The sequence below is a fragment of the Trichosurus vulpecula genome, chromosome 4 (assembly GCF_011100635.1).
Source record: "Trichosurus vulpecula isolate mTriVul1 chromosome 4, mTriVul1.pri, whole genome shotgun sequence".
NCBI lineage: Eukaryota > Metazoa > Chordata > Mammalia > Diprotodontia > Phalangeridae > Trichosurus > Trichosurus vulpecula.
In genome coordinates this window covers 49311190-49323615 of record NC_050576.1, presented here as the reverse complement: position 1 = coordinate 49323615, position 12426 = coordinate 49311190, and the positions used below count along the sequence as shown (strand labels likewise).

General features: G+C 39.0%; 1 protein-coding gene across 10 annotated transcripts in view; it reads left to right on the top strand.

Annotated features, from left to right (window-relative positions):
- ADGRL2 (adhesion G protein-coupled receptor L2) overlaps positions 1 to 12426 on the top strand; it is a 228451-nt gene that overhangs the window by 176425 nt on the left and 39600 nt on the right. For 6 of the 10 annotated variants that reach the window (XM_036757032.1, XM_036757025.1, XM_036757023.1 and 3 more), the window contains 5 exons: positions 4383 to 4679; positions 5268 to 5371; positions 6284 to 6469; positions 7741 to 7779; positions 10689 to 10872. In XM_036757032.1, the coding sequence (XP_036612927.1) occupies positions 4383 to 4679; positions 5268 to 5371; positions 6284 to 6469; positions 7741 to 7779; positions 10689 to 10872 (810 nt within the window). The remainder of the gene's footprint in view (positions 1 to 4382; positions 4680 to 5267; positions 5372 to 6283; positions 6470 to 7740; positions 7780 to 10688; positions 10873 to 12426) is intronic. The other 4 variants (XM_036757027.1, XM_036757026.1, XM_036757031.1 and 1 more) reach the window with 2 other exon arrangements.

Genomic DNA, 12426 nt, shown 5'->3' with positions numbered 1-12426 from the left:
AGACATTTTTATTAAAAGTTAGGTGTATTTTATTTTTTAAAGAATTAGGATCTAAATAGCACAAATGTCCATTTCTTGAGTCATTCTTGTTCAGCCATTAAGTGCTCAACCAAATGTGATCAGTGATTTTTTTTTAAACATAATGAAGAAAGGATAATTTAACGAACACTCATTTTAACTTTATGAAGTACGGAAAAGATGCCCAGCCAAAGTTCATTCTCTCAACACTAGGTAAGTTCAGAGAGCTAGAGAAGAGAAAATTTGAGACTAGTGCTATAATGAAAAAAAAAGTATCTATCCAATTCAGTTCCTTAAGAAAAAATTGATGGCAAATACCAGTATCTCAGTTACAACTACCATACTAAATCTATCCCAACTTACAGATGATAGTGAATACGTAACTGCTAGGGTCCCCGTTAAATGGGTGCATTTGCTTAACCAGTTTCGCCCTCTCTTCTCCAATACTGCTAGGAGGGAGTCAAAAAGCCAAACTGTCCGTAACCCGCCCCCCCACCCGCCCCCTGTCTGGAAGCTTGACTAAGTTGGCAGTATTCCTAAGTATGCTTCATGTATAATATGCTTCTTCACAGGTTTGGAAATGAGCTTCTTCAGCTCTGTGGATGAAGGGAGCCATTGGACTGGGTGATTTCCAAGGCTCCTTGCAAGCTTTTAAATTCAACTATACTATGATTTTATTGCAAGAGGAAGGGCAGGTCTTCATGTTTTCTGAATGGTCCTTATGCTGTATTGAGGAATTTTACCATATCTCCCATTTATTGTCACCAGATATCAAATGTGTTGTCCTTATGAAACTTTTAAGTGATAAATTCTGGCCTGAAACTCTGTCTCCTACAGCTATTTACCCATGTTTAAATGTTGAAAGAAGCCTTAACAGCCACAGTAAGCATGGTTTAAATACAGCAAGTGTGAGGAATAAGCTTCTAATTAGGCATGCTTTATGCAGACCCCTTTAAAAGAATCTTGGAAAAAGTATTTGCCCAGTGTCAAAGCGAGAGAAAAAGTAATCCTGTCTACCTGAGCTTTTTTTTTTTTTTTGATATTGTGCATAGTTTAGTGTTGGATGTGGAATCATAAGGTCCTGAGTTCAGATCCTCCCTTAGAAACTTAATAGCAGTGGGCCAGCCTAAGCCAGCCATTTAGCCTCTTTCAGCCTTAGTTTTCTGGTCTGTAAAACAAGGATAATAACAGCTCCTCCCTCACAGGGTTGTTGAGGTAGAATGAGTTAACATGGAAAGTACTTTGCAAACCTAAAAATTCTAACCTTACATATTTTAAAAAAATTAGATACAATAGCTTTCTACCCTGTTCACTTTCATGTGCTATAACAAGTTGTGTGGTGGGGATCGGCGGGGAGTAGACTCTTCATTGCCTGGAAAGTTGATTCAGAATGAGTTTATTCTTCCACTAAATAGCTTGTCTTCATGTTACCATCGTAGAAATTATAAATATTTAAGTGATTTTTTTTTAAGTAATACATTATATAGTGTCCTTAAATGTCTTTTTTCTTAATAGAAGAATTAATATTAAAAGTAGAAACAGGCCAAATGATTTTATGATATGGAGTCACAGGGAGAAAATAGACAGAAAAATAGCCATAGTTCACCTCTTTCGGGTTTCCTGAAATGATGCCCAATTGTGATAGGTTCAGGGACCGGTTCTGGGATTTCTTTCCTAGAGGGAAAACTTAGATGAGGGAGTACTTTCTACCAATTCAGGTCCATAGTCGGTGCAACATAATGTGCTTGAGAAGTTGCCTTGAGTACTGGACAGCTGAGGGCTTTGCCCAGGGTCCCACAGCCACTCCCTTTCAATTTCTGGTGGTTGGCACCAGTCCCTTTATTGATACTTTAAAAAAAAATAAGGATTACAGGAGCAATGGAAGAGCTATAAAAAAATGAGAGTTTGATAATTAAATTATAGTTAATATTTCTACATTACTTTTGGGTTTACACAGTTCTTTATACATATACCTTCTTATTGTGAGGTATGTGCTGTTATCCCCATTTTACTGATGGAGAAATTGATGCTTAGAGAGGTCTAGTAATGGCTGTCAAGTGTCAGGGCAGGATTCAAACTCAAACCTCTTGGACTGTAGTCCATTCATCTTGCTGCAGGGCCACATAGGCATGCTAATGCGAATATTCTTATGAAGCATTTCCGTCATTCCCTGATGTCCTGATAAGGAGAGTGCGTCACGGGAAATGGGGGAGCATGACGGGAAGAACCATTTACCACTTTCTCTCCCCTTCTCCATCCCCTTCTCTCCTCCCTGCACCGGCGCCCTGGATGAGCAGCAGTTACTTGACACTTCTGCAAAGATTGTGATGTTTTTGACAAATGTTAATTGAGAAAGCACTGAAAGCCTGACTGCATTGTAATCAAAAGAAAATTACAGAGGTTTCACAAGATGTCAGGCAAGTGCTTACAGAGGAAGACAGACAGGTTTGAATCGGTTCTTGAAGCAGCTGGCTAGGCATGAAGTTTGACTCAAATATGGAGGCAGCACTCAAACAGTCAATAAATTATGCCCTGGAAATAAAACACATGCTCAAGAAGTTTCTGTTTTGAGATGGAGAAGAAAAGCGGAAGCAACAGTATGCACTTACTGTTAGTGAAAAATGAGGCTTGCTACCTAAGATCTCCCCAAACAGGTGCACAGAGAGATTTTTTTTTCCTGATAAATTCATTGTACGCTCCTGATAACTTTCTTGATATAATCAAGCCTGTGCTCACATTATTTTATTAATTTAAATATCTTAATTAAATTAATTAATTGAAATCAGCTGAATTAAATCAATTTAATTCTGGGTAATTTTAATCTTCCAGTTTGGACTTTTGGATTTTTTTTAACACATGTAATTTTCCATAACATGATTTTCTTGAGCAGGATTTTATTTTAATAAAATAATAAATGTGGCTGGAAAAATGATCTTTTTCTCAGTTTAATAATAAAAAAAGAAAACAAACTTAATTGCTAGAACTCTTTTTTTCAGTATTTTTGTAGAAGAATTTGAGAACCAAGAACATTCCTATTTCCCCAGTGATGACAAAAAGAATGCACTGGTGAATTTTTAGCTTTTCAGTGTTTCATATCTAGCTATTTCTGACAGTTTGAAATTAGTCTTGTAGGACTAAAAATAGCTTTTCTTCACTGTACCTGCTATTCCAGTCATATGCAGGTTATAACTTTTTAATTTGGGAAAATAAAACATTAAATGCTTTTATGTTTCAGATATTTTATGCTATTAAGTTTCCCTTTAAACTTTTTAAAAGACTCAGTAATATTTGTGTGCAGATTTCAGATTCAAGATAATATTATCTTGACATAGTAGAATAAATTATATACTAGCCTCTGCCTGGAATTAGTTGTTCCTTCATACCTATTTTGTCAAAACTAAGAATGTGAAAGCTTCAGATGATGGTGATGTATAGAAACAGTACAGGCTTACTAGACTTTTCTTCTGTTTGCATCTAATCAAGCGTGTTGGAATTCTCTCAAGCAAGAATGACTGCTGGGTGGGAAGATCTAGCTACAGTAATTGTTTTCCTGCAAGGTGTAGACCTGGGTGACTTAAGGGTTTTTTTTAATGCCCTAGTTATGTAGGGCTCAGATTTTGTGGATACATCATATTTGATTGTTTACCTAACAGGAGCTTAAATTACTCCATTATCCACTCTTTCTAGGCGAAATGGAATTTGGTTAATCATGACTTTTTTCATCTTTGTCATATATGATGATAATTCCTCCTGGGCTTTAGAAGCACAAACCTCAGCCTGTGTTAGCAGGAAATTATAAAAAGTTGGCCCTAAAATCATCGTACATATTTGACTAAGAAGTAAATCCTACAAAGGTGCTGTGGAGCATATTAATTTTAAAAGCCTAAAAACAGGAGTGTAATATAATAGATAAAGGAAAATCTTTGGGGCCAGGTTGCCTTTGACTGCCTTCAAGCTGTACGGCCAAGGGCAAGTCATTTCACCTCTTGATACCCTACTCAGTTCCCTAAGACTAGAAACTTAATTTGAGCGTTCCAAAGCTGGTGCAGTTGTAGAATCCACAAAACAACAAAAACAGGTATGCCCAAGTCAGATGCATGTAAAAATTATTTTAAAACAATTCAAGGCTTTGGTGGATCTAAAAACCCTACCAATATGGAAACACCTGTCCATAGCACATCTCTTAAGCCATCTACCCCCTATGCCTTCTCATTCTGTATAACATGCACACAGGTGCTCCCTCTGTAATCCATATTAGAGAATAATTGAATTAAATTGTTTTTTTTTATCTTTGACTAGAGTTCTCAGTGATTCTTGTGAACTTTTGAAAAATCGGGATTAACACACTCATCTTTTTTCCATAGTGCCTACCACAGCAGTGACAGTAACTTCTTCAGCTGAGCTGTCCAAAACCACAGTATCAACCACAAGTACTCCTTCACAGAAAGGCCCCATGAGCACAACTTTAGCTGGTGGAACAAAAGAAGGAAGCAAAGGGACTAAACCACCTCCAGCAGTTTCTACAACCAAAATTCCTCCTGTAACAAGTATTTTTCCCCCGCCAGAAAGATTCTGCGAAGCTTTAGAAGCCAGGGGGATTTGGTGGCCTCAGACACAAAGAGGAATGATGGTAGAACGGCCTTGTCCCAAGGGAACAAGAGGTATTTCCTGTGAAATATATACATATATATGTATAAAAATATTCATGTATATGTGTGCGTGTGTGTGCATTATATATACATATGCACACAGAGTCCTCAGTAGGTGCTCAAAGCATCATGGAATGCCCCCATTTTGGGAGGACCAGTTCCAAGCGCCATATTTGTAAAGTTTGATAATGCAATGTCTACAGGCACATTTAGATTTTAATCTGTAAAAGGCTTTTGAGTGCAGGCCATGAATGCCTCGAATCCTTGAGGACCCAGGTTATACTTGAGGTTTTTGCCCAAGGACTGTAGTAAAGATTGCTTACAGCTGCCTTTCTCATTACAAGCCCCACTTTGGAGAAATTCCAAGAAAACGAAGGGCTTTTGGTTTGTTTGCTGTAAGCGGCTGATATTTCTACGCCGACTTTATATTTACTGTTTGTAATCTGCGTTATTCCCAACGTTTTCGTCAGTTATTGTCAACTGCCTCCATTAGCATTTATTCAAAATTTAACACACAGAGCGGGAACGGCAGAGCTGATTTCCTGAATGCATGCAGAAAAATGGTTTCAATTTCACTGTTGTTTTCTACATCTGTTGTAGGAACTGCCTCGTATCTCTGCGTGGTTTCCACCGGCACATGGAACCCTAAGGGCCCCGATCTTAGCAACTGTACCTCACACTGGGTAAATCAGCTGGCTCAGAAGGTTGGTTGGAATCTTTTAATATGATACACACTGGTGATTAAAGGCTTTAACTTCGAACATAAATAATTCAGCTTAGTATGTTGAAACCATCTTTATTGCTCTTTGTTCAGTTTAAAAGTAGAAGAATTATGCATAGTTTTTGTCTGTGAACCATTTATTGAAAGTTAAGCCTGCATGTGTTTTGGGGTATATTCTTTACTAAGTTAAGCTTTTTAATGCATACATGCTTGCTTAATTTCATTCATGTTTAGCATGTTCTGGGTCGGGTTTGTTTTGTTTTGATTTAATGTTCAGAAGATGAATTCTACATAGGCCTAATAAATCAAATAGGTTTAAATGTGCAACTGAATTTCCAGAACCTAAACAGATGTTTGGTTGGCAGATGATGATAGAACAAATAAAATGTCTTTTAAGATGGCATTCTAAGCAAAATCCCTTTTATAGCATATTGCACTATCACCTTTTGTTTTTTTTTTCTTCCTCCCCAATCAACCTTTGTGAAGTAATGAAAGCTAGATAATCGTCATGTGCCCCAGACCACTTCAGTTTGACTTTTAAATGCCTACAACACTAGTATGAACCAGAAGATTTCTGTGCTTCTGATAATAGCAAGGGGAAAAAACCAAGCAAACCCAGAAGTCAGATGAAATGGGAGCCTCAGCCCCAAATTTCCAATCTGATTTCAGTTTGTTTTTTTTTTAATGCTTGTTAAGAAATTTCTTTTGTGTGTCAAGGATCTAAGAACCTTTCATCTTCCCAGATAAAGAAAAACTTTATTGGTCTCAATTAGTTGCAGATTTTGATGTGTGTGCAAACGGGTGTTTTGCCACTGCAAAGGTATGCTGGGAGTCAACTTGGAAGCCGTGAGCGGAACACGGGCTCCTGCTGAGATAATATAAATTGTCATTTCAGATCCGAAGTGGAGAGAATGCTGCTAGTCTCGCCAATGAGCTGGCTAAACACACCAAAGGACCTGTGTTTGCTGGGGATGTGAGCTCATCTGTGAGACTGATGGAACAATTGGTGGACATTCTAGACGCGCAGCTGCAGGAACTCAAACCCAGTGAGAAGGATTCGGCTGGGCGGAGTTATAACAAGGTATGGAGAAGAGGTCTTGTCATTTTTAATTAGGCGTTTCCTATGGCGACTTCTCCTTCTCCCAGCAGTTTGCTGCTGAATGCTCTTCCTCTTCTCCGTCCCCTCTTTAATTCTTATTTGCTTCAGTTCCCAAGAAAGAATTATGATTAAAGGCAGGACAACAGGACAGCAATATTATGTAAATAATGTCAGTTAGGTCATGGGAGACCTCTGTTGCTGACAGTCTTCAAAGACTAGATTCCTCACATCAAAATGCGTCATGTAGGCATTAAACTGGCAGACTTTTCAGACAGTTGTTGTCATTTATATCTGTTCTGGCCTCCTAAGGAGACTATAAAAAATTGTGATTTTTTTATATCTTACTAGTAATCATTGAATTAATGTTTATAAGGGCAACCTTTGGGAGTGGAACTTAAATTTTCAGTTATCCACTCCTTATTTTAATTGCATCAGATGAGTTTTATTTCATTTTATTTTATTTTGATCTGAAGATAATTGGTTTAGTACATGTCTTTGTCCCCTTTGGTAGAATTAGTGTAGAGAAAAGGATACAAATCCTGGGTGGGAATATGATGCTCCCTAAAATTTATAAGGCATTGAAGATTGCACATTTCTTTCTTTTGGTGTGAATTCTGTGCCAGAATTTTATACCTCTTCATTTAGTGTCCTAGAAAGGAAAATGCAAATGATAACAAGAGTCATAATAGCTAACATTTATATGGCCCTTATTATGTGCCAGGTACTGTGTTAAGCATTTTCTAATTATGATGTCATTTGAATTTCACAACAGCCTTGGGAGCTATTATTAGCCTCTTTTTACAGATGAGGAAACTGAGGCAAATAGGTTACGTGATTTGACCTGGATCACACAGCTGGTTAGTGTCTGCGGTCGCATTTGATTCCAGTCCCAGCACTCTGTTGACTGCACAACCTCATTACCCAAAGCGATAAAGGTGGAAGAATCTAGTTTGGGAGTCAGAAGAATCATGTTCAGATCTTGTCACTGCCACCTACCACCTGTGTGACCTTGACATCTCCCTCTGCCTCAGTTTTGAGGGGGTTGGATTTGACCTTTAATGCCCCTTCCCACTAAATGAAGACCAATAACGGTAGATGGTCTCATACTCAGTGAAACCAGATAGGATTGCAAAATCACCATACAATTTGAGATTAACTTGAGGGTTTAAAAAAAATACCTACATATGTATTTTGGGGGCAGCTTTCTAGAGATGTTCATCTAACCTCTGATTTTCTTTTCTCTTACTAAAAAGCTCCAAAAACGAGAGAAGACATGCAGGGCTTACCTTAAGGTATCTCTCCTCTGCTGTCACCCTGCTTTCTCCCTGCGTCAGCTACCTGCCACGCTTTATCATCCTGCTGCATGATACAATGTATTTCAGTCTTTGATAATTATGTATTGTGCCCCCTATCAACTATACAAATGTTGGCTTTTACACAGGTATAATACTCTCAGAATAAGCAAATAACCCTTTTCTTTTCTTTTGCAACATTTCTATTTATCCAAAAGTACAAGAATATTAATAAAAACCTTCTGAATTGGAAAGTAATAATACAATCCCTTTGTTTCCCAATGGTATCCCTGTGGATCAAACAACAGCTGGCAATCAAACAGCTGTGATCTCCTCTTGGCAGTTTATCATATCAAAGACTGTGTGGTCATGATTGTATGTGCATGAAAATGTCACTGCTTTCCTATTTCTGTGGGATGCTTTTAAATGAAACAGCTTTGGTCTCGAGATTTTTAAGGGTTAATTCCAAAGATAGCTTGTGTAGGAGTTGGGTAAACTGCAGATGAAATACGAATATTGTGACACTTCCATTAGTGTCTGTTTCATGGTACTTCTTGCCAGGCGGAGAGGGGCAGGAATAGACTATTTGCTTACTCCAGCCAATTGTTATGCCCGTGGTTAGGGAAGAGGACAGCTCTATCACACGCAAGAGAACGGATCTGAGTGGGGCAGTCAGTGGGTTTTCATTTTGTCTCATGGGTTCTTGAAGTTCCTTTTTGTTAGGGGGCAGGGGATCCCCTAGCTTTTGTACATCCTCCTAGGAAACACAATAGTGGCCAATCAAAGTTCCAAGTACCATGCACCGTGCATGCACATACCCATGTTTAAACACTTTGTTCTCTCGCTTCTGTGATACTTTAGTGGAATAAAGGTTACTCAATGTCCATGACTTCACCGGTATTTTTTGGCATGGTCTCCAGTAAGAATGGCAACCAGCCAGATAGGATTAGACTTTGCTGGACCTGAGAGCTTTAAAAGAAAAAGTGGTGGGAGGGTCTGTTTTTAGGTATTAATGTTCTGAATGTCCCTTTTTAGCCTGGCTAATGGGGGCCAAGAAATAACTGCTGAAGTGGTTAGAATTCTTCATTCTTTAATTTGCAGTTCACCTTTAAGGTAAAAGTTTAATGTATGAAATGTAATAATTGGTATGTTGCCCAGGACACATGCCTCATTGGGAAAAGTAGCCATTTTTCCTTTGGCAGGGAGAGTATCTCAGGAATATTATTTTGCTGATCATCTTGTTTCCACTAGAGGCATAGACATGGTAATAAATAAGCTATACCTGAAATTAATAATAGCACGTCAGGAGCACACTCTGTGGCAGCATGAGAAATCTGAACACAACCTTCAGCCCTGACCAGTGTCACTTTCAGAACATCCCACATGAGCTTCTGTGGTTCGGATAAGACGAATGAAACTTCTTCAGTTACAAATCAGAAGCCGACTTACGCTATGCAAATGGATCTAGTTCCCACTTTGTGACAGAGGATTCATTTGTACCTCAGATTAGAGGCTCCAATCTGTATTTCTCGGTGACTAATGAATCCAGCCTCAGCAGACCAATTTCGGTTCCACTCCAGTTAATGGCTGCAAGTGGGATCGGTGTGAGCATTCTGACAATTCCATCTCCCATTAGAGAACAGAGTAGGGTGGGGGGAGTCTTTAATTCCACCACGGAGTATCTTCCACCTGCCACGAAGGTCGTGGTGGCTCACAAAGCAGACAGAAAGAGGATATTAAGATGGATTAAGCTAATTAATCTTACTCTGGCAGCAGCCTCCACCAACATTTTCCTATTCATTTCAATGCAGTATTCCCAACCAATTTTAGGGGGTGGGGTTCTGTTTGTATGCTCTGTGCTCATTCTGCCCTCAGCATTTATTACCTAATCAAACAGATCACGTACGTGCTTAAGGACACATGATGACCAGGTAAATGGGGCAGGGATTCACCAGTGCATGACATTTTCAATGCACAGTTTATACTATGCATCAATGAGAAAGCCTGCCTTCAATCGATTAACTTATTAGTGTGATAGATTGGGTTATTTTATAAAGAGAATTAAAAGATGTCTCTTTGAATTTCTGTTCCCCTCCCCACCCCCCTTTATTTATTGTTGCTTTACGTGGTGCTGAATTAACCTCCACACGAGAAGATTTTCAACGTGGTCATTTTCATGGACTTTACTTTGCTTCACATACTTCCTCCCCTTTTCCCTCCCCAGTTCCTTAAATTACCAGTTTAGACTTTGACTGTCTTGTTTGTTCAATTGACTAATTGCCTTTGTTCACTGACCACTGTGCAGGAATTATAGTTAGGATTTGTAGGATTTGGGCTCAGGATAGCATAGTAAGTTGGGAGAAAGAAAGTTCACAGATCATTTATACACTCTGAAACTACTTCATTTCATTAGTCTTTGCTAATAAACAAATGTGCCAATAAACGCTGCGGGCCACAGTTTGGGCAAGGTGTTATTTTCAAAGACACCATATTATCTGTTCTTTCCCACTGTCAACAGTAGGCTACTCCTTAGTCTCAAGTATTTCCTGTCCAGAAAATAAAACCCTTTACACTGTATGTAAGATTAAAGCCTCAGGCAAAGTTATTGGCACAAGGTTTTTAACATTTTTCTCAACTTTTTGACCCTATTTTTGTGCACTATATAAATAGAAATAAATCAGATATCTACATTTACATTTCACGACCAGTTTGACATTCTAGTAACCTTTTTAAGTAGTCCTGTTTTGAAGTAGTTAGATCTATTTTATGTTAACCAGGTGTTCTGGTATCTTTAAATCAGAGTAAATCATCTTGACAGCTGAATATTAGAATTGTCACAAGACAGCGCTAGAAAATCTCCTCAGTGCCAGAAGCAGTCAGGCCTAATGATAGTTTTCTAATGGATGCAGGCAATTGTTGACACAGTGGACAACCTGCTGAGACCTGAAGCTCTAGAATCCTGGAAAGACATGAATTCTTCAGAACAGGCACATGCTGCAACGATGCTGCTTGATACACTGGAAGAAGGGGCCTTTGTCCTGGCTGACAATCTCCTAGAAGCAACCCGGGTCTCGATGCCCACAGAAAATATTGGTGAGTGTTCCTGTTGACACATGGAGCTTTTGCATAGGAGATGAACCTGGGTGGAAGGACAATGCTTTTATATTCACTGCTTGTAAATATTTTTAATCGCTTTCTTTTCTTTTCTTCTTTTTTCCTCCCCTTCCTTATTTTTTCGTTCCCTTCCTCCCTCCCTTTCTTTCTCCCTTCCTCCCTCCTTTCCTTCCCTCCCTCCCTTCCTTCCTTCCCTCCCACCCTCTCTCCTTTCCTCTTTCCTTCCCTCCCTCAGTTCTTCATTTCCTCCCTCCCTTCCTTTTTCCTTCCCAGAAGAAACAAAAGAAGTAATAGATAAGCAAATTGAAGGCAAGGAGTTTTTCCTTTTTGTCCTTGTTCCCCCAGTACCTGGTGGCACCTAGTAGGTTCTTGATCAAAAACTTGTTTAATTAAATTGAATCAGCCCATAACCAAATTCATACAAAGGGAAAGGATAGAATACATGTTTTAAAATTGTTTGGCAGTTGAAAAAATCATTAGCAGAACACATGTCTAGAAAGAGCTGCTTACATGCTGGGCCATGGGTTTGCTGAACTTCCCCAAATTCTTCCTGTGGAGCTGTGGAAGATGCCTTTTCATTTTATATCATCTGTTCCTAATGAATTTAAATTACTTTTTCGGAATGCATTCTGCCAGCTACATATTTTAGGCACATAGTACACGGGCCACATGTTTACACTGAGCACAACTGCCTTCAGGTGAAAATGTGCTCAGTGAACTACATCTCCCATAATGCAGAATGTCCATGCTCCATGGATTGCAAAATAGCTTCAGAGAGTTTAGAGCATAATTCAGAACTTAAATGCTGGCACTGAGAAGAAAACGCTCAGCGATGAAAATGAATGAGGCAGAGTTGTACCACAACCTGATTTACTATAGTCCTTATTAATCCAGAATTTGTCATAATTCAGCTGAGTTTACCTGAGTTTATGTTAGCCAAAGAACCTTGGGAATAAAGAGTTTGCCCAGCGAATAAGTAATGGAATGCTGTTGCTCATGTTGGAAAATGCATGAGTTGCAGGATTTGAGAGTTGGGAGGAACATCACAGGTTATATAGCTTTACCCATACCTAGGACCTGAGAGACGACACCAAGGTTTTGGGCACAGACCACTAAGCTACTAAAACAAGTTGATTTGTTGTTTCCAATTCATTGTGGTTCTAGAATCAGATGTCTGTGCTTGCTGGAACTGTGTGCAAAACAAGAATAAACAGGCTCCAAGTGAAGTCACATTGGTAGGCATTTTTTATTCAGTGCCTTCAGTGTGCCAGGAATTGTGGTAAACACAAAGAAATTCCCCCAAAAAACACACAAAACACACACACATACACACACAGTCTGTGTCCACAAGGAATTCATAGTTTGATGGTCAAGATACCATGTAAACACTCACAGAAAAATGAGATCCATATACAGGGTAGATTGGAGAAAATCTCAGGGAGTTTAGATTAAGAAGGTCTGGGAAAGTCACCTTCTGGAATGTGGGACTTTAGCTAAGACTTAAAGGAAGTCAAGCAGAGATGAGGAGGGTGA